The 21,973-nt window shown below is 40.0% G+C and overlaps 1 protein-coding gene across 1 annotated transcript in view; it reads right to left on the bottom strand.

The window, feature by feature from the left end:
• Lgr5 (leucine rich repeat containing G protein-coupled receptor 5) overlaps positions 1 to 21,973 on the bottom strand; it is an 89,666-nt gene that overhangs the window by 39,157 nt on the left and 28,536 nt on the right. The window contains exons 2-4 of the mRNA XM_035451361.1: positions 17,570 to 17,641; positions 6,604 to 6,675; positions 3,698 to 3,769 (exon numbers count right to left, since the gene is read on the bottom strand). Of these exons, the coding sequence (XP_035307252.1) occupies positions 3,698 to 3,769; positions 6,604 to 6,675; positions 17,570 to 17,641 (216 nt within the window). The remainder of the gene's footprint in view (positions 1 to 3,697; positions 3,770 to 6,603; positions 6,676 to 17,569; positions 17,642 to 21,973) is intronic.

Here is a 21,973-nt window from a genome sequence, read left to right as displayed (position 1 = left end):
GATCAAGTTTCTTAAACTCCCTCCAAGAAGCCAAGTGAAGATGGGTGGGGCAGAGATGACAAATGGTTGGTTTTGCTGCTTCTCAACCTTTTGGGTGTGTTGACCACTCAGGAGAGTAATAGAAGACTGAACATTTGAGTTCCTCATGCATGTTTTGTGTACAGATCATCTAGAGTCTGGTGAAATAGATTCTTCTTAAGTCAGATTGAGCTGGGCCCTGAGGTTCTGCATAGCTCAAGAGCTACTGCTGTGGCTGGTCCAGACTTCACATTTGAATATCTGAGCAGTGCAGTAGCATGTCACTATTTATCTCTGTTTTCAATGTAGTCAGTAGAATTAACAGACAGAAATGAACTCTTTTCAAGGAAACACAAGGCAAAGCCTCACTTTTATATTTTACCTATATTATTAGCTCAAATTGGACTACAAAGTATGGATTTGGGTTTTTGTTTTTCAGTTTTGGAAAGAATTCAGAATGGTTTTTGTATCTCCCAAGGGAATATACCACCTGCAAAACATGTAATTTCCCAATTTTTATTTTAAGATATATTTACCTATACAAGAAAGCTATTAGAAAACACTAATGTATGGATCCCTGTAGCAAACTTTCTCTTTGGGCCATCAACTAGCTCCCAAATCATGACACAGTGACTTATTACTAGTTATGAATTCTCTGCCTTATCTTATGCTTGCCCCACTAGCTCTTATAACTTAAATTAACTGGTTACTCTTCATCTACATTTTACCTTGGGGTTTTTTTATCTTTCATTCATTCTGTATGTACTCTGTGTCTGGTCGGTTGGCAGCTGCCTGGCTGGCTGGCCCCAGGTGTCTCCCTCTCTGTTTCCCTCATTCTCTCCCCTCTCCTTTCTTCTCTCCTCTCCAGCCTAGATGCTTCCCCCTAAGTTGCTTCCTGTCAGGCAATAAAAATGTAACACACTCAAAGATTCTGATTTGCATTATTCTGGGGTGCAGCCAATGTTTTGGAACTCTCTGGATGATTATTATCACCAACACTGAAGACCCTCATGGGTGGGGAGACATGTACCATTGCCCATTGGAATACCTCTTAGGAGGTAAATCTAAACCACAAAGAAAATCTCTCTTCCTCTCTTTTCCTCCCTCCTTCCCTTTCTCTCTCTCTGTAGTATCTCCGTCCCTTCTTTTCTCCCTCCCTCCCTCCCCATAGTCTCTCTCTCTCTCTCTCTCTCTCTCTCTCTCTCTCTCTCTCTCTCTCTCTCTCTCTCTCTCTCTCTGTGTGTGTGTGTGTTGTGGTTGGGAAAAAACGGGGCTGAATTTACCAGAGTAGAATGAAGGGGCCACCATATATTAATGGGACTAAGTGATGATCTGACTCAAGTTCAAGAAAAGGCTGTGACTTGGTAGAGAGACTTCCTGGTATTGGCACAGTACAAGAGATGGAGCCTTCCTCCCCGCTTTTGTTATCATTGATACTGAAGCGGTACAAAGCTAACACCCTTACATTCCAGGTGGACGGTCTGGAATCAGAATGGAAACAGATAAGGAATGTGATGATTGTTAGTCCCACTCTAATATTTTCATGTTGGAGCTGTTCAATAGAAGCTGGAGAAAGACAATTTGGCACTTTAAGACAAGATAACAATACAATTAGAATGGGGTTTGTTGTTCCCCAGACCTCCAAACCAGGGCAGGGGCACCTTCAGTTGGTGCAACATGATCGATCTGCAGAGTTCGCATTGAATGTGTTTATGAATTCTCTTGTGAAGAAACTCTATTTGTTGCACCAAAGCAGCACAAACAACATCAGTGAGAAAAAGAAGCACACCAGCCCACACTGCCCTTGCCTCATACTTCACACTGTGTTCTGGGCAAAGAGACCTTGTGACCATCATAACATAATCTAGCTGACACAATGCAGTGTGAGCCAGGGCCTGAGAACCTGTCTAGACATTTCCTTTCGGCTGTGATGTCATGCTGGCAAAATTAACCCTTGACCTTTTCACAAGGAACACGTATTTCTATATTCATAAGGCTTCAGAAAGTAATCCCTTTGTGAGCCAAAAACCAGGAGACACCTGGTGAACAGTAAATATCTAGCCGGTCAGAAACAAAATCTGAACACCTTTATCAGAGTCACCACCCAGTTCAAGTGAACAAAAGGTTCATGGTTTTCTCTTTCTCAAAGAGTTCACTTCTGTTTGTGATCTCTCAGCCAATAGGGGATTTTGGTTACAAATGCTTATCCTTCTATCTACAGCCTGCCTCGCAGCTGTTTAAAGTTCGTATTGGGCACCACCATTATCTCAATTTCAATTTAGCCACGGGATCCCCATGCCCTGACAGCCCAACTAGAGGCAGTTGGCTTGCTTTCCTTTGCTTGTTTCCTTCAGGTACAGCTAGCTCAACAAAAGCAGAGCAATAGTGTCCTGTCATTAAGGAGTGGCTGGAAATGCAGCAGCCCCTCCCCAGCCACAAAGAGGCCCTTGTGGGCTTGTTTATCTATAGGCTGCTGAAAACCTAGGAAGTCACTTTGTTTGACTAGAATAAAAAGCTTGAAATGATCTCGGGCACAGATTTTCTTTCATTAAAAAGCAAGATCAAAGGATGGAGGTCTCATCTTCAGATCTCCCATCCCCTTCTCTCATGACACCGCAGTAAAAAGCATTAAGCAAACTGTATGTAATTATTAACTGATGGATTCCTTACGATGGTTTTCGGCTAGAACCTTCAGTATTCTCTGGCTTTGTTCATGCATTTATCTCCCTCATCAGTCAAGACTAGAGAGCAGTGCTTTGTTTGACAGATGAGGACCTCCAGTAGAAGTATAATTAGAGTGTATATGACTCATATGCATATCAGAGGTCATGCAAGATATTGCAATCACTCATACGTTCCAATGAGAAGGTAATTCGCTAACACAGCAGTTGAGGCAGAGACTTGCCAAGTAGTGATTGAGAACAATGGCTTCCAAACAAGTTTCCAAACATCTAGCTAGTATGCGTGTTCTTTAAGTGAGGAATTACTTTGTTTATGTGGGTGCTGGGAGGAAATCCACTGATGGGAAGTTGTGTGTTCCGAGCAAACAACATCAGCACCACTGCAGTGTGTGTGTGTGTGTGTGTGTGTGTGTGTGTGTGTGTGTGTGTGTGTGTGTGTGATGGTGTGTGTCTGTACAAGGTCTGTGAGTCCATGTATATGGGTACTGTGGGACTGTTTGTGATATCTATGTGTATGCAGTGACGGGCAGCCTGTGGTTTGAGGAGTAGCTGTGCTTCAGTAGTTGGGTGTAGGTCTTGATTTTGTAATCTGAATTTCCTTGACAGATGTGCAGAGTTCAAAACACACACCTTTATTTGACTCAGCAAAATTGGATTACAAAGAAACTCTGGCGGTTTAAAGATAAAACAAATTAAAGATGCCAAAATATCAGATGGTCCCATCTAATTTTCTAAGTTAAAAACTAAGTATCATTTCTGATTTAAATATAGAAACAAAAATATAATGGGGAGGTAGGATAAGATTGTGGAAGTAGATGCTTGGTCCTGAGACACATATAGGAGGCTTTTGAATGCAGGCATAATTAAATAACTGCTTGGAACCCTCAAACTCTAGGGCTAGGACCTCAAGTCCATATGGCTCATCAACTCATGGACCAAACATTTCAGTGATCCTTCTCAAAATGAGACTGGTGTTTTGTAGTCCCAACTGTACTTACAGGGATTGGAGACTTTGCAAGTTCTGTAGAGCTTCTGAAGGAACCTGTCTCAGCTGGTTATTCTGCAGCATCCTGCCCATTAAAACAAATGAAGAGAGGCATTAAAGAAAATTAACAATAAATGACCCTAACACAGCAGCATCAGACACTGCTCCAGGTGCCTTAAGAACATCAGAACATCAATTACAAGTTTTGGGGAGGATAAACTCCCAAGGGAGTGCAAATAAGAAATCAATAAATCTTTAAAAAAACAATTATCAGTTAAGCCTAGATCTCTCGTTTAGTTTTTGTTTGAGATACTTCAGTGGGAGGCAAAACAATTAAAGAGTTTTAGAGCACTACTGAGTGCAACTAAAAGAAAAAATTTGCATTTGTTTTTGATTTCTTTTGCAAACCCTCCTTAATGAATACATGGAATATGAACAGAGTTGAACATGACCTGAATAGGGGATGTAGACACATAACTCAATTTTATCATTTGTATAAGGGTACAGAGAGAATATGAACTGCTTTTGTTAGAGACCAGGTGTGATTTATGTATATTTTTAAAAATTTCTTTGTCATACAGCATCTTCAGGCTTCTCTAAGTATTCATCTTAGCTTATGCTTTCTTTTTCTTTTTCATCGAGTTTGTGATCAGCGAAGCTAAGTAAGAACAGGAATAATTTTTTTGTTTGTTTTTCAAGACAGAGTTTCTCTGTGGCTTTGGAGGCTGTCCTGGAATTAGCTCTTGTAGACCAGGCTGCTTATAATAGGAATCTTTAGACTTTCCTCCAAAACTCTCCTTCAAATACTGGAGTGTTAACACATTTGAAGCTACCTCTTCACCCCTGGCCTTTGTCACCCACATGCCTCTGAGTACATTGTCCTGCCAGTCAGCTGGGGTTATAGCTGCCATGTGGGTGCTGAGATTCTGGGTCCTCTTTAAGAGCAGCCAGTGCTCTTAACCACTGAACTCTCCCTCTAGCCCCTACAATATAATTTACTTAACAAATATTTTACTGTACATAACTTGACATGGGAAATCATTTTAGTCATCTTACTTAAACTTGAATTTCATGATGCATTTTGAATGGTTCAAATAACTTGCTGAGTTCATTGAAATATAGGTTCATTGTATCCAGTGTTAATACATGTAATAAGTAAGCATTAGGACTGCCAATATGACCCAAATTATTTTTGTTAATACCACAAATGATTCAATAGAAGGCAAGCAAACACAGTCATCTAAAAAACAATGATTCTTCTATAAACATAATTTTTATTCATCTATTTATTTTACATCTCATCTGTAGCCTCCCTCATTCCCCTGGAATTTAATTTTTAATAAAATATTAAATTTAATTAAACTTTTTTAAAGGCTACATATATCTTAGGCCACTGAAATGAAATTTTCATTAAGCATAAATAAATGCTTTTTTGGAGTTAACTTTTATCTCAATGGTAAAAAACAAAATAAAGACATTGTCTCGTGGATAAAATTTAGAATGACTTGCAACTTTTACTATTTTCTCTACTTAGATGCTCCAAACCAGAACACGCTGAAACAAAATTTGGTGGTGGGTATTAGAAGAAGAAGGTATTTGTGCTGGCTAGTTGGTTTTTTTTTTTAATTCTTTAATTACTATTCATATTTACATATCCATCCTCCCATGTTCCCCACTATGCTGGCTAGTTTTATGTCAAGTGGGAGGAGGGAAGTTCAGTTAAGAAAACCCCTCCATGCCGGGCATTGGTGGCTCACGCCTTTAATCCCAGCACTCAGGAGGCAGAGGCAGGTGGATCTCTGTGAGTTCAAGGCCAGCCTGGTCTCCAGAGCGAGCGCCAGGATAGGCTCCAAAGCTACACAGAGAAACCTTGTCTTGAAAAACCAAAAAAATAGAAAAAAAAAAAGAAAATCTCTCCACAAGATCAGGCTGTAGACAAACCTAATGGCTATTTTCTTAATTAGTGATGGATGTGGGAGAACCTCGCTTATTGTAGGTGGTGCCACCCCTGGGATGGTGGTCCTGGGTTCTATAAGAAAGCAGGCTGAGCAAGTCATGAGGAACAAGACAGTAAAGCAGCTCCCCTCCATGGCTTCTGCCTCTAGGTTCCTTCCCAGATTGAGTTCCTACCTTGGCTTCTCTCAGTGGACTGGGATTCAGGATACATAAGCCAAATAAACCCTTTCCTTCCCAAGTTGCTTTTGGTCATGGTGTTTCAGTACAGAAATAGTAACCCAAACTAAGAAAGTGTTCAATAGTACTGCATTTTATGACAATGAATTTGGAAGTTGGGCAATGAATGAAAGAACACTAATGTATAAACATACATTTAAATCATCTCCCATACTTTCTCCCCTGTGTAGAACTCTCCCCTGTTTAGAACCTAGGGCTTTGGGTATAGTTGGCAAATGTACCACTGAGCTACATCCCTAACCCAACATTTCATAATGAACAGCTGTCTATTTCAGTAGGCTGTATACCAGGTTTTCTACATCTGCTCAAACACACAAACTTAGTATACTTGAGTGGGTCCTTCTGGTATATCAAAGCAAGTTTGAAGCTGTGATCTCATTACACTAGCATCACAGTGAATTATTCACCCAGTGACCAAAATCTTTAGACACTTGCTCTCTAACTGTATGACATGGAAGAAGAGAAACATTCTTGCATGTGTGAATAGGTAAGGGGGTTATTTAGAGGCAAGAAACTTCAGATATAATGCTAGAGAAAGAGAGAGAGAGGAGTTGTCACATACAGGTTATGGCCAAACACAACAAGGTTTTATGACACCAGCGAAGGCAGAGAGGAACTTATATGAGTCACCTCAAAGATCCAAATTGCACCCGATATTTGCACATTAATTAGCTGTCATTTGGCTTGAAAATCAAAACACTCACCAACAGCACTTGCTTTACTTACAGAACTTTAAGACTGTGAAGGCCTGTGAATGCTCCCTTGGGAATATGTGTCAAAGCATTTCCAGCAAGACGTCTGTGGGTTTCAGTGGAGAGGGGAGAGAGAGAGAAAAGGAATTAGCATAACTTTCTTCAAATGGAATCCATTTCACTGATGAAAATGCAATACAATTATGTTCAAACCACACAAGCAACCGTAAGGAATCTTATTTTCTTATATTTTGCAAATACTTTGAATTTCCAAAAAGGTGTTGGCAGATGGGGTGCTCAAGGGAAAAATGAAATAAATTACTTTACACTAAATTATTTACTAGCTTATACTACATATGTATCTACTGCTCTTTAATTTTTTAAACTAAAACTACCACCACATAATGATTTGAAACAAACTTGTCTCATTTTTGAAAACTTTATTTTGCATCTTCCTGTGCATACATGACTAAGTCAGACTATATAATAATGCTACATGCAGCTTCTCCATCACTTCCTGAAAGGAGGTTGCTTGTTCTCAACCTCCTCTAGCTCCCCTTTCCTGAAGAGGTGGCTGGTGAAGCAGAATCACGGATTCAGATATGAAGAACATTCCATGAAAGGTAAAATGAGAAGAATAGAAAGGAGAGAAGTGGGCTGGGGAGAAGGCTCAGTAGGTAAAGTGCTTGACACAGAGTGTGAGGACCCAAGTTTAATCCCCAGGGGTCACTTAAAGCCGGATGTGGTAGTGCACACCTGTAGTGCCAGTAGTTGGGAGACAAAGACCAGAGAAACCCTGAAGCTTGATAAGTCAGCTAATAATAGAGACCACTGTCTCAAACAAGGTGACACTAGAGGTTGTTCCCTTCCTTCCACATGCTAGCGTGGTATGTGCATGTGCCTGCATTCATTCTCTCTGTCTCTCTCTGTCTCTGTCTCTGTCTCTGTCTCTGTCTCTGTCTCTCTCATACACACACACAACACACACACACACACACACACCACACACACACACACACTCATACACATGAATACAACCTCTCCCCCAAAGAAGGGAAGTGACCTGGGTCCCTGGATAACTTTGTGGAGTTGTGGATCCAAATTGTCCCACAGCATTGCAGTCTCGTTTGGACGAATAACTGGATCAGTGTAGACCTGGGTTATCTTCGGCAAACAAGGGGATGATTGAAGGCTTATTTAGCTGGCAAGGAAGTATCACACCTGCCTGTATGCTGGTCCCAAGGAATCATGTTTACAAAGCTGTTCCAATCGTCAACACTCACTGTCTTTGCTTTCTCTCCCTTTCATCTTTGCACTGTTAACTTGCAGTTGGCACACCTGAGCTAGCACAGTACCGTGGGCTTCTCTGCTCCTAACAGTCATTCGGAGTTGTGGAACAAAATGCACTTTATCATTGTTTCATACTGACTTCCTGTATCCAGCAAGCATTCATTGAGGGGTTGTCCTATCCAGCAACTGCTTTGGTGATGCAGTAGTGAATATGAGACCCATTAAGGCCCCAACTCACCATTTACATTGGTATGTGAGGGGACAGTCATTGGGCTCAATAACAAAGAGTATAACATGGAAATTCTCTGAGGAAAGAATAACAATGGTGAAGATAGGAGAACTGAGGGCTGTGGATGTGGGGTGATTATTTTAGATACAATGGTATATTGTACCTTTGTTCCTTTCTTCTAGGATGGCATTTCAACAGAGCTCTGAGCCATACTGTGAAGGGAGATTAGAATGGCATATACCTGGTATGGTCTAGATTCTTCTAGAGGATGAGTATGGAGAATAGACAGTGAGGAGAATGCCAGGGAGTAGGGCCAGAAGCTGCCCAGAGCTGCTGCTTAAATGACTTCTGAGGATTTCATATGGTCAGCTTGAGTCAGAATGCTGAACAAACATGTATTTTGAATGGATCCTTCTTAAGGGAATATCTTAAAAGGCTAAGAGTAAAAGCACAGGGGCTTCAATATTCAGACAGGAGAGCTGGTGTAATTGATAGTGGGGTAACAGTGGGGTGACAGGCTCCCTACACTGTTACTATGAATTCATCAGTAGAGTCAAGGTGTAATGTATACGGTTAAAACAGGAAAAACAACATTCTGTAGTGCTGAGTACATTATGCATTGCCCACCTGAACCTTATTAGTGATCCAAAGTATGATATGTAATTCTGAATTAAGAGTATGCATATATGTAATGAGTTGTATATGACACTAAAGAGTCACTTACTGAATCAAGATACCCAGAGCTAGTTGGCCACCACAGATGGCTTCACTGACCAGATCGAACTGATCAGCGACTGTGTCACTTCAGTCAGGATGCATTTCTTTCTTTTCACAGCCATGTCTTCAGTACAGTTGTGAATTTAGAATATAGTTTTTGTGCTTACTAATTCTTGTAAGGTAAGCTTTATTATTGTTAGGTAAGTTGATGGCTTTTGAGACATTGAATTTGGAAATGAAAAAGGAAATGTAAAAAGTTGTATTCTTAACCAGCCATGAAACTTTTGATCAACAATGGTGACCTGCCTGCATGATAGTGGCATGGATGTTATGGGAGTAGCCAACCACAATCTATCTGGTTGTATTTAAGGCCCACTCCATGAGATAGAACTCATGCCTAACACTGTTCATATTCTTAAGCACCTGATACAAGATATCCCATGAACCTAGAGGAAAACCAAATACTATTATTCTGTTAAAGGAAAACAACAATAAAATGACTCCCAATGACATTCTGCTATATCCACAGATCAGTGTCTCACTCATCCAGCATCAGAGAAGCTTTCTCCTGTAGTAGATGGAGACTAATACATAGACCCCAAACTGGACAATAGGCAGAGAGTGAGAGACCTGGAACAACACTCGCTCCTAAATGAGATGTCTTCATCAAACCTCTTCTGACAAGGCTCAAGGAATTATGAGGAAGAGGCGGTACAAAGATTTTAAGAGACAGAGGGGATGGAGGACACCAAAGAAACAAGGTTTTCTAAACACAGCAGAATTGGCCTACAATATGAATTTACAGAGACTGAGGCAGCATGCACAGGGCCTGCACAGGTCCAAGCCAGATGGAGTGCCAGCACTGAGAAGAGAACGGAACATGAATCCCCATCCCCCTAACCCAGAATCTATCTCCAATTGACAACTACTTGTAAAGGGAAAATAATTTTCTTCTACAGAGTTTCAATGGGTGTGCAATCCACACTTAAAGGGGGCCTATACATAGTTTTAGATGGCCAACACAAAATGAACTCAATGGTATTTTTTGGAGATGTTTTCTCTCATAATGTTTTGTTTGGGCATTTTTATTTTTACCTTACTTGTTTTTTTTTTGTTTGATTATCTATTATGGCTTCCAATTTTGTGTTTTTATGGATTCTCTCTCTCTCTCTCTCTCTCTATATATATATATATATATATATATATATATATATATATATATATATGTGTGTGTGTGTGTGTGTGTGTGTGTGTGTGTGTGTCTGCATGTGAGGTTTCTTTGTACTTTGATTCTTTTTGTCTGCTTCCTTCATTTTTTATTATTATTATTTTTTGCCTGTTTTCTGGAGAGAGTTGGGAGGTTGGATGGGTGGGGTAGTGGAGAGGATATGAGAGGAGATGAGATAGGGGAAACTGATCAGATTATAATGTATGACAAAATTTAAAAGAAAGATGTATTCTAGTCAGCTTAATTAATCAGGGTAAATACCTTTCAGTTGTGTTTCCAGAAATGTCACATAATTTTTTGTTCTTCTCTGTGTAGAGACTTCAAATGCCTCTGAGTCTGTATTGAGAACTAATCTATGAACAGTTTACCTTAAAACAAAAGAATTTATGATGTGCCATCAGCTGTTTTCTGGGATAGCTTGGTGGCAGATCTGTCCTATTGACAAAAAAATAACAATTTAAGCAAATAAGCATTTTTTTTTTATGGAGCACGCGTGCGTGTGTGTGTGTGTGTGTGTGTGTGTGTGTGTGTGTGTGTGTGTGTGTGTGTGTGTATGTGTGTAATTTCAGTTAACTTTAAAACTGGGAGATCTTTAACCACAGACTAATGAAGTTCAGTTTCAACTCCTCTGTGAAATTTGCCTTAATCACCTCAGTCCTCAGATAGGTTCTACACAGTACTGCCTGCAGAGCTTCATTGTCTGCCCTTTGATGTGGAGTCTATCTGATTAGATGGTAGACTCATAAAGCCAAGAATGTCATAGCCTACACAGAACTGGGAATTCAAAGGTATTTATTATCAACCAACCAATCAATGAACCACCCAAGCAACCATCCAACCAACCAACCAACCAACCAATCAACGAACCACGGTGTTGGCTGCATCTACCCATTTCATCTGTGACTTGGTGTCATCTTCCAATGTCCTCCAACTCCTGATATTAGCTTAGATGCCACATTTTTTCCTTTTCGATTTACTTATTTATTTTTAAAATTACATTTTAATTGCATTGCTCCTCCATTCCCTTTTCTCTTTCCAGTCCCTCTCATATTTCCCCATCTCCCTCTCAAATTCTTTTTCTTTGTCATTATTATGCATATATTCACAGAGATGTATAAATACCCAGCTGAGTTCATTTGGTGTTGCTTGTATGTCTATGATTTTAGGGATGACCACTTTGTAATAGATGATGATTAAGGGGTTCATCCCTGTTGGCGATTCTCCTGCACTCAGCTTTCTTTAGTTGCCTATAGTGCATTTTCTAGAGGTGGTGACCTATGAGATTTCCCCTTCCATGTAGTTTTATTTTCTGCGTATGGGTGTTTTACATGCATGTAAGTGTTCTGTGGCAGTGCTCATGGAGGCCAGAAGAGGGTGCCAGATCACCTGAAACTGGAGTTGCAGGCAGATATGAGCCTTCATGTGGGTGCTGACAACCAAACCAAGTCCTCTGCAAGAGCAGCCAATGCTCTTGATGGCTGGGGCACTTGCCTGTCCTAGAGATCACCTCCTTACAGAGACTTTCTTTATCACCCTTGTTACTTTTTATCTAAATTATGTGTGTGGTCTTCACTGCCCTTAACACAATTAGTGAGTTATTAGCCTCCCCTGGTGAATTTAAACTCCTCAAGGGTAGAGACTTGAATATTTCATGTCTCATTCTGTGGCTCCCAGTAGCTGCCCCCTCCCAACACACACATACTCCACATGTTGAATGGTGGATGTAAAGTGCACTAGGGAAAAAGGACAAAACAGAGAAATTTGGGTGGACATCTATATTTTATGGGAGTTGGGGAATAGAGGATAAAGGAGTGTTACAGCAATACAGAAGAAGAGGCGGAGGGAAAACTTCTTAATCACTGTTCCAATTGCCAACAATATACACACAATATAAGAAATCTAAGTGTGTATGTCTAGTTAGATGGGTTTGGGACCTAGGTAGTAGAATTAAACACAATTGGCAGCTCGATGTACATGAGAGGCCAAAGGGTATGACGATTGTTCACAGACATGATGGTGTTTTCACTTGACCAAGCAAAAATTAATATGTATTATAGTTTACAACAGTTCTTCCTTTACAAAAAAATTCAAAAGCCAGGACAGTTCTCACCATTTTCAGTAATGTGGTGAGGGAGTAAAAATAGCAAGCATGGATCACACTTCAGAATGCTTGGTGGTGTCTCTCCTTCCAAATTTCATCTGTAATAATAGATATCTACTATTTATGTAGAGGTTCATCAAAGCCAACCATAACACGAGCAAAGCGTTCCAAGGAACAATAGTAACTTAAAAGCAGACCTCCCTAGGGCCACTCATGTTTCTCTGTGAGTCAACTATTTGATTCCAATAGCACTAAAATCTGGGAAGATTTTAAGATGCAAGCTGGAAATAAAGACTGAAGACTATTTAAAATGGAAACAACTGCCTGGTATAATCAGAATTCCAATCTAAGTTTACTCTAACTTGTAGATGCCAGTGACAGACACCATCTGCTATTAGCTCCTGAGGTCTGAGCCACACTTTGAAGGCCAAAGGCAGCTGAATCTTTTGTTTGCCCACAAACGAAGAACATGAAGTCCTCAGCAAGATGGAGTGAGCGGAGCTGGAGGAAGGAATGTTGGAGCCAAATGCAGTGATGGCTCAGGCTGTTAAAATGTGGTGAAGAGCAATCTCCCATCACTGCCTGTATCTATTAAAGTTGGAAATAGACTTTCCTCCACTGATCCCATGTTCCTGGGTTCCTGCAAAATTGGGCTCACGAAACAAGAAAGGAAGAGCCAGAGCGGCGTTTGCATTTCATGGCAACTCAAAATGTAAGCTGTAGATCACCCAAATCCTTTCAATATCATGCCATCTGGTTCTCAGAAATATCCTGGAAGATGGGTAAAGTGGCTTTCAGCACTACCATCCACGGTCCAGTGACATTCAATGCCAGCAACTGGCACAGCCAGGTCAGGATATCCTGGGTTTCTGGATGTAGGACCTGTGCACCTCTCTCCAGGAAACAGACTCCATCCATGCAGGAAAAGACTCTTCATTTCTCCTCCTCTTTTAAATGCTGGCATATCACCCTGAGCAGAGTGATTGGCCCTATGCATAGCAAGTCACTAGAGTAAAATAACAGATGAAGAAGAACCGAATGTGCCAAAGCATGCAGCATCATCAGCATCCCCGGATGTCAAGAATGAGAGAGGGACATCATTTCCCATGATAGCATGTATTTTTTTTCTGAAATATTTGCTCCAGAGAGACACTCTACCTAGAGGTACACTTAAAATATAATAACTCCACAAGTATCTCTATGGTTACATGTCCTCATTAGATTTTCAACTATGGCAGCTTTGTTAGTGATGGATGAGAGGTAAACCACAGGTGATTGCATAGCTAACTATCTATGATGACTCTTTCTAGGGAAACGATGTGTTGGGTAGTTAGAGCAAAGGGGGAAGATGGTGACATGGCTTCCTGAGCAGTGATTTTTAAAGACTTATATGATGGGATTTTCTTGTTGATGCTATCTACAGCAATCTATTTGTCTGTAAAGAGATAACACTGCCTTGTCAACGATACCTTCACCATCATGAAGCTACAAACATACTGATTTCTAACCACCTGTGTCAGCCTGCATGGATAGCTGTTTATTTGCTCAAGAACACTTTATAAAACATGGTGTTAAGTATGTATTTTTATATGTAATGTTACTAACAAAAGTTCTGAGCCTGTGGAACAATGCCAGACTTTACACTTCCAGACTGTGATGGTGCCCTTCTCAGAGGCAAAGCATAGGGATTAATAGTCTGGACACCTGAACCCCTAGCTTCTGGATGTACAGCTCTTGCCTTGCTGTTCATTCCTCTTTTTTTTTTTTCAGACAGACACAGGGACAGATACATGCATGCATACCCACTGTTGAATGTCTCAGTCCCTTCACTGCCTTAAAGGTGTTCGATTGTGAAAAGTCCTGTACCTCAGGAGATGAAGAGCTCAGGTGAACTGTGCACACATAGCTCCCTTCCAAGCACAGCTCTGAAAAGTCACTACAAATCTCAGCTGTGACCTGAGCCAAGCTCTTAGCTCTAACATCAACCAACTTGTCTTTTTTCTTTCTTTCTTTCTTCCTTCCTTCCTTCTTTTTTTTTTTTTTTTTTTTTTTTTTTTTTTTTTTTTTTTTTAAGACAGGGGTTCTCTCTGTAGTTTTGGAGCCTGTCCTTGAACTCACTTTGCACACCAGGCTGGCCTCGAACTCACAGAGTGTTGTGCCACCACTACCCGGCAATATTTTCTACCTTTACAAGCACATTGACCTGTAGAAAGTTCTTGTGTTTGCTTTAAGACTATTATTTTAAATTTAAATTTATCACTTTATTTTCATACAGGCATACAGTTTATGTTGAGCATATACCCCACCCCAGGATTATGCTCCCAATCCTGTTTGTCCCTTTTGTTCCTGTGGACAATTCACTTCTGATATAATTTAAAATATACATACTATATATACATATATGGTTTTATGTGACTATATAAGATCTAGGACCCCCAAATGAGAGTACATATTTGTGTCTCTCGAAGACTGGCTTAATTTGCTTAACATGATTATCTACAGCTGTGTCCATTTTCTTGCAAATGATATAACTTCATTTTTCTTGGCGGCTAAAAACCACATCCCATCATGTATATTTGTCCCGTTTTCCTTGCCCATCTCTCTCAGTTTCTGGGCACCTGCATTGGTTCTGTTATGTGGTAATTGTGAAAAATGTTGCAAAAAAAACACTGATGTGCAAATATGTCTGTGTTGTATTGACTTGGAATCTGTGGATAAATACCCAGACATGGTAGAGCTAGGTCATCTTTCAAATCTGACTTAGTTTTTTGAGAAACCTCCTTTTGATTTTCACAGAGCAGACCAGCTCACCTTCCCATTGGCAATGTGTAAGTGTTCCCTTTTGTCTACCTCCCCATCAGCATTGTTGCTGCATTCTTTCCCTTTTTATTTTTTGTATATTAAATTTTATTATTAAAATGTTTTTATTATTAAATGTTATTATTCAAAATTTTCTATTTTTATAGTAAAATATTTTATTATTTTATTTCAATTATATGTATGTATGTGACTGTGTTGGGATGTGTGCACGTAGGCTCAGGTGCCTGTGGAAGACAGAGGAAGGTATTGGGTCGCTTGGAGCTGGGGCTATAGGTGGATGCTGATGTGGGTATTGGGAGCCAGACTTGGGTCTTCTGCAGCAGCAGAATGAGTTGTTATTGTCTGAGTTATCAACAGCCTCTGTTGCTTCTTCTTTTGTTTTAATTCAAAAATTTTTAATGAAATTCGTTTCATACAATATATTTTGATAATGTTTAACCCTCCCTCAACTCCTCCCAGATTCTCCCACCTACCCACCCATCCTTGTATACCCCCACTCCCGTGTGTGTGTGTGTGTGTGTGTGTGTGTGCACTCATATGCTTGAGTGTGGAGCTCAGAGGACATTTTGGAGGAGTTGGTTCTCTTCTTCCATCATGTGGGGTCTGGGGTTTGGATTGGTGGCAAATTTTTATTCCCACTGAACCATCTCATGGGACTCAAGTCTTAACCCTAAATTCTGCAATCCAGTCAGCTCAGAAGATGAAATTCCAGAAGAGAGAAAAGAGAGTGGAATAATTTTAAAGAGTCATCTTTAATTGTGGAATTCTGTGGTTCTATGACCAAGGTATTTGAGCTTCCAGAGAGCTAAATAGGAGATTATCCATAAAAAGCAGCGTTTTAGAATGGTTCTTTTCTCCCCCTCTCCCTGTAGTCTGGTTTTCTCCCCATCAATTATCTTTTGACAAACTGCCCTTGAAACAGAATTAACATTTACCTCATGAAGAAAGAGGAGTTATTTTGAATGAGCTAAGTCACCCTGGGGGAAACTCTATTAAAAGTCCTTGGGGAAGTGAATTATTTATTGATTCAGTTTGTGGTCTAAGGTTGAGGTATGTGTTGGGGAAAAAAGGAAGCATTGTGCCTTGTGATATTTAAAAGAGGAAACAATACATAATTCTTATCTTAGGAATATGATGGTACAGAGAGCTAAATTTTGCAACTTAACTGTGCAGGGGAAGGAGAATAAGAGGGTTGTAGTTAAGCACAGTCCCAAATTTGAAATTTACTTAAAGTAGCATATCATAACAGATAATGCTAATAAGTACAAGAAGCTCCTAAGTGTTTCACTTTTTATTTTTCAGAACTTTATCATTTATTATGTATAGGCCATGACTACAACAGTCATGCTCCTAGCTTTTTTTTTTTTTTTTTGAAGGCTAAGTTGCAGACATGGAAGTGAACTTGATATAGCATAGAGAGACTGAAAGAGGAGTCTATATATATAGACTGAATATAGTCTCTAAATGACAAAAGACTTGCTATATAAATTAATATTTGGATTCTTCACAACACCACTAGACAACCAATTGGTTACATTCAACTCTTTCTAGCAATAAGTCCAACAGTGTTCTTTAAACTGTAAAACCATCAAAAAGAAATAGATAAAGGTCTAGCATGGAAAATTTGGGAATGCTATCCTCTTGAAGAAATGATCAATGTCGTGCAATTTGGTTATGACAGAACATTCCACCTCCCATGGGGTGGGTCACGTGGTGCACCAATGATTCAAATTACTCCTCAAATTGGACCCCGACTTTAGGGTTTATAAAGGACGAATTTTCAAAAGAGGTCATTGCCAAAACAATCCCTTTAATCAACAGTCAGAGGATTTATCCAATGGATGGTGCCAAGCCTCCTTCACAGGGACCACGATGGTGCAGATCTTCCATCACTCAACAGGGTAAGAGGATCAAATGAATTTGTAAATGCAGATTTTTGGTTTATACAGTTCCTTTTCATCTTCTGGAAAGTGATCACTAGACTTAATCAAGGTTCCTCTGTGTATCATTAGCTAATTTTATCTTTCTCCTTAAAGATTTTTTTTTTAAATAGTGAGTTTAGAAGACCCCATTCTTAAGTCCTCTGGATTTCACATTCTCTCTGTTGAAGCCTTGAGGGAAGCTAAATTCAAAAGTAGGGAAATAGTAATTAAAAGTGATTAGGACAAGGAGTTTTGGTGCTATGCAATATGGACTCAATTCTCCCAGTTATAAGCCTAACCAAGCAGCAGTTTTGGTTTTCATTATAGCTTTACTTGCTATTTTAATAAACATGAACCAGTATTCAAACTTTTAATACCCTGCTGTTTAACTGTTTCCAGAGAGCCATCCAGCTCTTTTTAAAGAGTCTTTGCTTTAAAATTTTAATTTGTTTGGCTCAGTCTCACCTTAGAAAGTTGTAGCCTCATGGTAAACTCTTTTATAAGTTGATTTCCAGAATCATAGCAATTCTTCCCCCTGCCCCACCTCCTAAGTGTTTCTTCATATGTCAAAGCTATTGGTGCTGACGGCTTCCCTGACTTGTTTTATCTGGTTCCCACAGCAAGTATGAGAGACAAATGCAGGAATGTGTTCAGCATTGACTGGATGCATCCAGACAGCAGTGTGGTACTTACAGCTCTTCTAGGAAGCGGAGGCTGTGGAGGAGGCTTGGGGGCAGCTGACTGATGTTGTTCATACTGAGGTCCCTGGAGGGGAAAGACAGACAGCATGTGAGGAACAGGGTATGCCACTGCAAGGAAATCCAGCTGTTCGATTCACACATTTCCAAGCGAGACAGTGAAATGAACTCATTCCTCTGCTTGACAAATGAATGGTCATTTTCCACCTTAAGTATATAACCCGCCAATGTCAGGGCCCCCTTCTTGAATTAAACACTCTACGAGGAGCTTTCATGGAATTCAAGATTATTTAGCCCATTCACAGGCATAGTTGTCATTCTTCATGTTTAAAATGATGTCAAGTAGGACAGAAAAGGAAGCAGACGTAACTCAACTTTGTGTTTTGCTTTCAGCTGTGTGACAAAGAGAAATGTCTTCACCTGGCCACTCTGGAAGCCCAGTTTCTCTGGGATTTTAAGCACCTTGTAAAAACAAATGTTTGGATTCAAAGAAACTTAAAACAAAACAAGACAAAAAGCCTATTCCCTCTTCGAACTTGCTCCTTTTGCAGCTTCTCAGATTGCATTAAATAAGTGAAATGAACCATAAAACGAGGGTGTAAGGTGATCCTGTTCTGTCGCACACTTCCTGCTGGGCCTGCACAGTAGTTCCTGGCACAGGAAACAAGAAGCCACTTTGGGCAGAACTCAATCAATTTTGTTTTAAGTGAAAGTGCGTGTAATTAGATTTCATTCTGTTTTTTTTTCTCTATTTCTTTACTGTCTCTCACATCAGCATCACTGTTCAGCATCACTGGTTTTTCTATCTGTATCTCAGAAGCCCAAATACTGACAGCTGGGCAGACCTTAACCAAGACCAATTCAGACTTAGTATAGTCCTTGCAGGTTTGGGTAGGAAGTGACCTGTTGTGCTATCCTGAGAACAAATGCTGTTATAATATCAGATCTGGATTCTGTACTTAAAGCTCATCTGAAGACTCTAGGTTTCTTTACAATCTGAATTATCCCTGTTGTTAAAGTACATGCACCCATTGCAAATACTCAGTGGAGCAGACATTGAACATGGAGTTAGCATTTGTCAGATGTTATCATTAACTCAATGATGCTATGCAGAGTTATTTTTAAAATTAGCCAACATGGGGCTGAGGAGATAGTTTGGTGGATGATGCATTTGTCATGCAAACATGAGGACCAGGGTTCAGATCCTCAGTACCCATGAAGCCAGGCAGGTATGGCAGTCCGTTTTAGAGCTCTGGAGGCATAGAGACAAGGGACACTCGGGGTATACAGGCTAGCTAGACAAGTTGGAATCAGTGACCTCAGGGTTTGCCAATATACCCTGCCTCAGTAGAGTGAAGGGTGATTGAGAAAAATACCCAATGCCACCCCTCAGGCCTCCATAAACATGAGCACACATGTGCATATGCACACATACTTGCTTGTGTACACATGTATGTCCCCACATGTAAACACACATACACATGCATGCACAGTGCACAACCTATACATGCAAAAAAAGGTAACAAATACAGCACTCTCATATCTAGATTTTCCAAATGGAAAATCAATAAAGAAACATCAGTTTCAAACTATACCATATTTCAAACAGACCTAGCAGATATTGATATAATTCAGATTCCATCAAGTGAAAATCAGTGGGGGAGGGTCCAGCCCATGTGGGTAGTGCTATCCTTGGGTAGGTGGCCTTGGTTCCATAAAAAAGCAGGCTGAGCAAGCCATGTTGAGTAAGCCAGTGAGCATCACCCCTCCATGGCCTCTGCACCAGCTCCTGCCTCCAGGTTCCTGCCCTGCTTGAGTTCCTGTCCTGACTTCCTTTGGTGATGAACAGCGATGTGGAAGTGTAAGCTGAATAACTCTTTCCTCCTCAACTAGCTTTTTGGTCATGGTGTTTTGTTGCAGCAATAAAAACCCTAACTAAGACAAATCAGGAGTGGGGTATTGTGGTGGCAGGGTTGACCATGTTTTTGGGAGGATTGGGGAAGAACTTTGGGCTAAAAAAGCCTTTGAGTGTTGAGAGCTCTGTGGGAGCTTGGAAGATAAGAATTTTGAGAGTAGTGCAGAGGATGGCAACCTGGCTTGTAAAGTTTCAAAGGAAAGATTAAAGACTCTATCAGGGTCATTTTTTCTTTTGATTTATGAGTCTGACATTCTGGTTAGCTGGGGCTGAAGAATCAACTGTGATTAACAAGATACCAGAACTATTAAAGCGAAACCTTTGCTTTACTGGGACAAGAGTCGCTTGCTGGTCAGCTGGAGCTGAGAATTTAGAGATGATTAAGAAGAGAGCAGCAAGCCAGGTACACCTTTAATCCCAGCACTCAGGATGCAGAGATAGGTGCATCTCTGTGAGTTAGATGCCAGTATAGTCTACAAAGCAAGTTCCAGGACATCAGGGTGTTACACAAAGAAACAGTCTCAAAAACAAACAAGAAACTGAACAACAACAACAACAGTACCACCACCACCACCACCAACAAAATAAAAAATAAAAAGGGGACCAGCACTATTGACATGCAATCTTCTGGGAAGTGTTTTCTGAGAGCAGAGAAGCTGTGCTCTAGAGGCAGCCATGGTTGGCAGCAGGACTTGGTAATGTGTAAGCATCACCAGGTGGTACTGGATTTGAAGCCATGAAAGGGTCATGGAGAGCAGCTGAGGCTTGGCACCGTGAGAGGCCAGGAGAGGTCATTGGTGAAGGTACAGCCTCAGTAGCAGCTGAAGTCCCAGGAATGAAGGGGTCATGAAGAGAAATTGAAGCTTGGCACCAAAAAGAGAGCCTATAAGAGACTATTGGTGAAAGTGTGGCCCAGTTGTAACAGAGGACCCCAGCAGTTTTGGAAATGTCAATACTATGGGCCAGTTCAAAGAGTATATCAGAACTATCACAACTTTACATCCATTAGTGTTTGCTAATGAAACTGGGAACCCTAATATTTGGTGCATGTATATTTATAATTGTGTATCTTCTTGATGTATTGTTTAGTGTTTACATAAAAGATAAGAGAGAGATCACTCAGATAAATAACCAAATGATGCAATTAAAGATTTTTAGAAAAATAAGAAGTTAAACCCAAATGCATAAGTGACAAGGAACAGTAAAGATTGGAATGGAAATCAATAAAATGGTGACTGAAAGAACCACTAGGGAATGCTTTAAAAATATATTTCCAAGAACTGGAAAACCTAGAAAAAATGGATAAATTCCTAGACACATCTGACTTATCTAATTAAGAAGATATAAATAATTTTAATAGATCCATAATAATCAGTGAAATTGAGGCAGTAATAGAATTTATCTTCACAACAAAAAATCCAGGACCAGATGTATTCACTGTCAAATTATATCAAATACTTCTCCCAGTGTTCTACAAAATAGGAATGGGTGGAATACTTATTCTAGATGGCCAGTTACCTTGGCCAGTTACCCTGGCCCCAAACCAGATAAGGATGTAACAAAAAGAAAACTATAGACTGATTTCCCTGATGAATATACATATAAAATATAGCAATAAGATCCTTGCAAATTATGTTTTCCAGAACATAATAAGATCCTACACTATGACTAAGTTGGTTTCATTCCAGGGATGAAAGGTTGCTTTACCATATATAAGCCAATAAGTTAGTTCAGCACACAGGCTGAGGACAGAAATCAAATGGTCATTTCACAGCAGAAAAGATCATCAGCGAAGTTCAGCATCTCTTCCTGATAAGCCTTGAAGAAACTAGGAACAGAGAGAACAAAGCTGAGCATCATGAAGAGCTACAGTTAGCCTAAAGCCAATGTGACGTTGAGTGGGAAGAAACTAAAACCATCTCTCCAAATTCACTGTGGGAGACAAGGGTGCCCAATCTTACTGCTCATATTCAACAGTATTTGAAGTCTCATGTAGAACAACAAAAGAGAAAGGAAAGCATTAAAAGTAGGAAAGGAAGAAGTCAAAGTATCCCCATTTGCAGGTAATATAATCTTGTTCTTAAGATACCTTAATGACTCCACCAGAAATCTTTTACATCTTTTCAACAATTTTAACAGTGTAGCAAGATACAAAACCAACATACAGAAACAAGCAGCCCCTTTACATAACACTAATGAAGTTATTAAGAGAGAAGAAAAGAAAAAAACTATTTATAATAACATCAAACAATAAACAAAAAGAACCTCAGAAACAAACTCAGTCAGTTATAGCCTTCTAATTTTTGACTAAGGTGAAAAATATAAACTGGAAGGGAAAAAAAGACAGTCTTGTCAACAAATGGTGCTGGGAAAACCAGATCCTCACTGGTAAAAGAATGAAACTCGATCTCTGTCTTTTGCCCTGCATAAAAGTCAATTCAGAATGTCTCAAAGGTTTGAATGCAGGGCCTGAAACTTTCAAAC

The sequence above is a fragment of the Cricetulus griseus genome, assembly GCF_003668045.3.
Source record: "Cricetulus griseus strain 17A/GY chromosome 1 unlocalized genomic scaffold, alternate assembly CriGri-PICRH-1.0 chr1_0, whole genome shotgun sequence".
NCBI classification, from domain to species: Eukaryota; Metazoa; Chordata; class Mammalia; order Rodentia; family Cricetidae; genus Cricetulus; species Cricetulus griseus.
The sequence above is the reverse complement of the archived record's forward strand: the minus strand, read 5'-3'. Positions and strand labels throughout refer to the sequence as shown.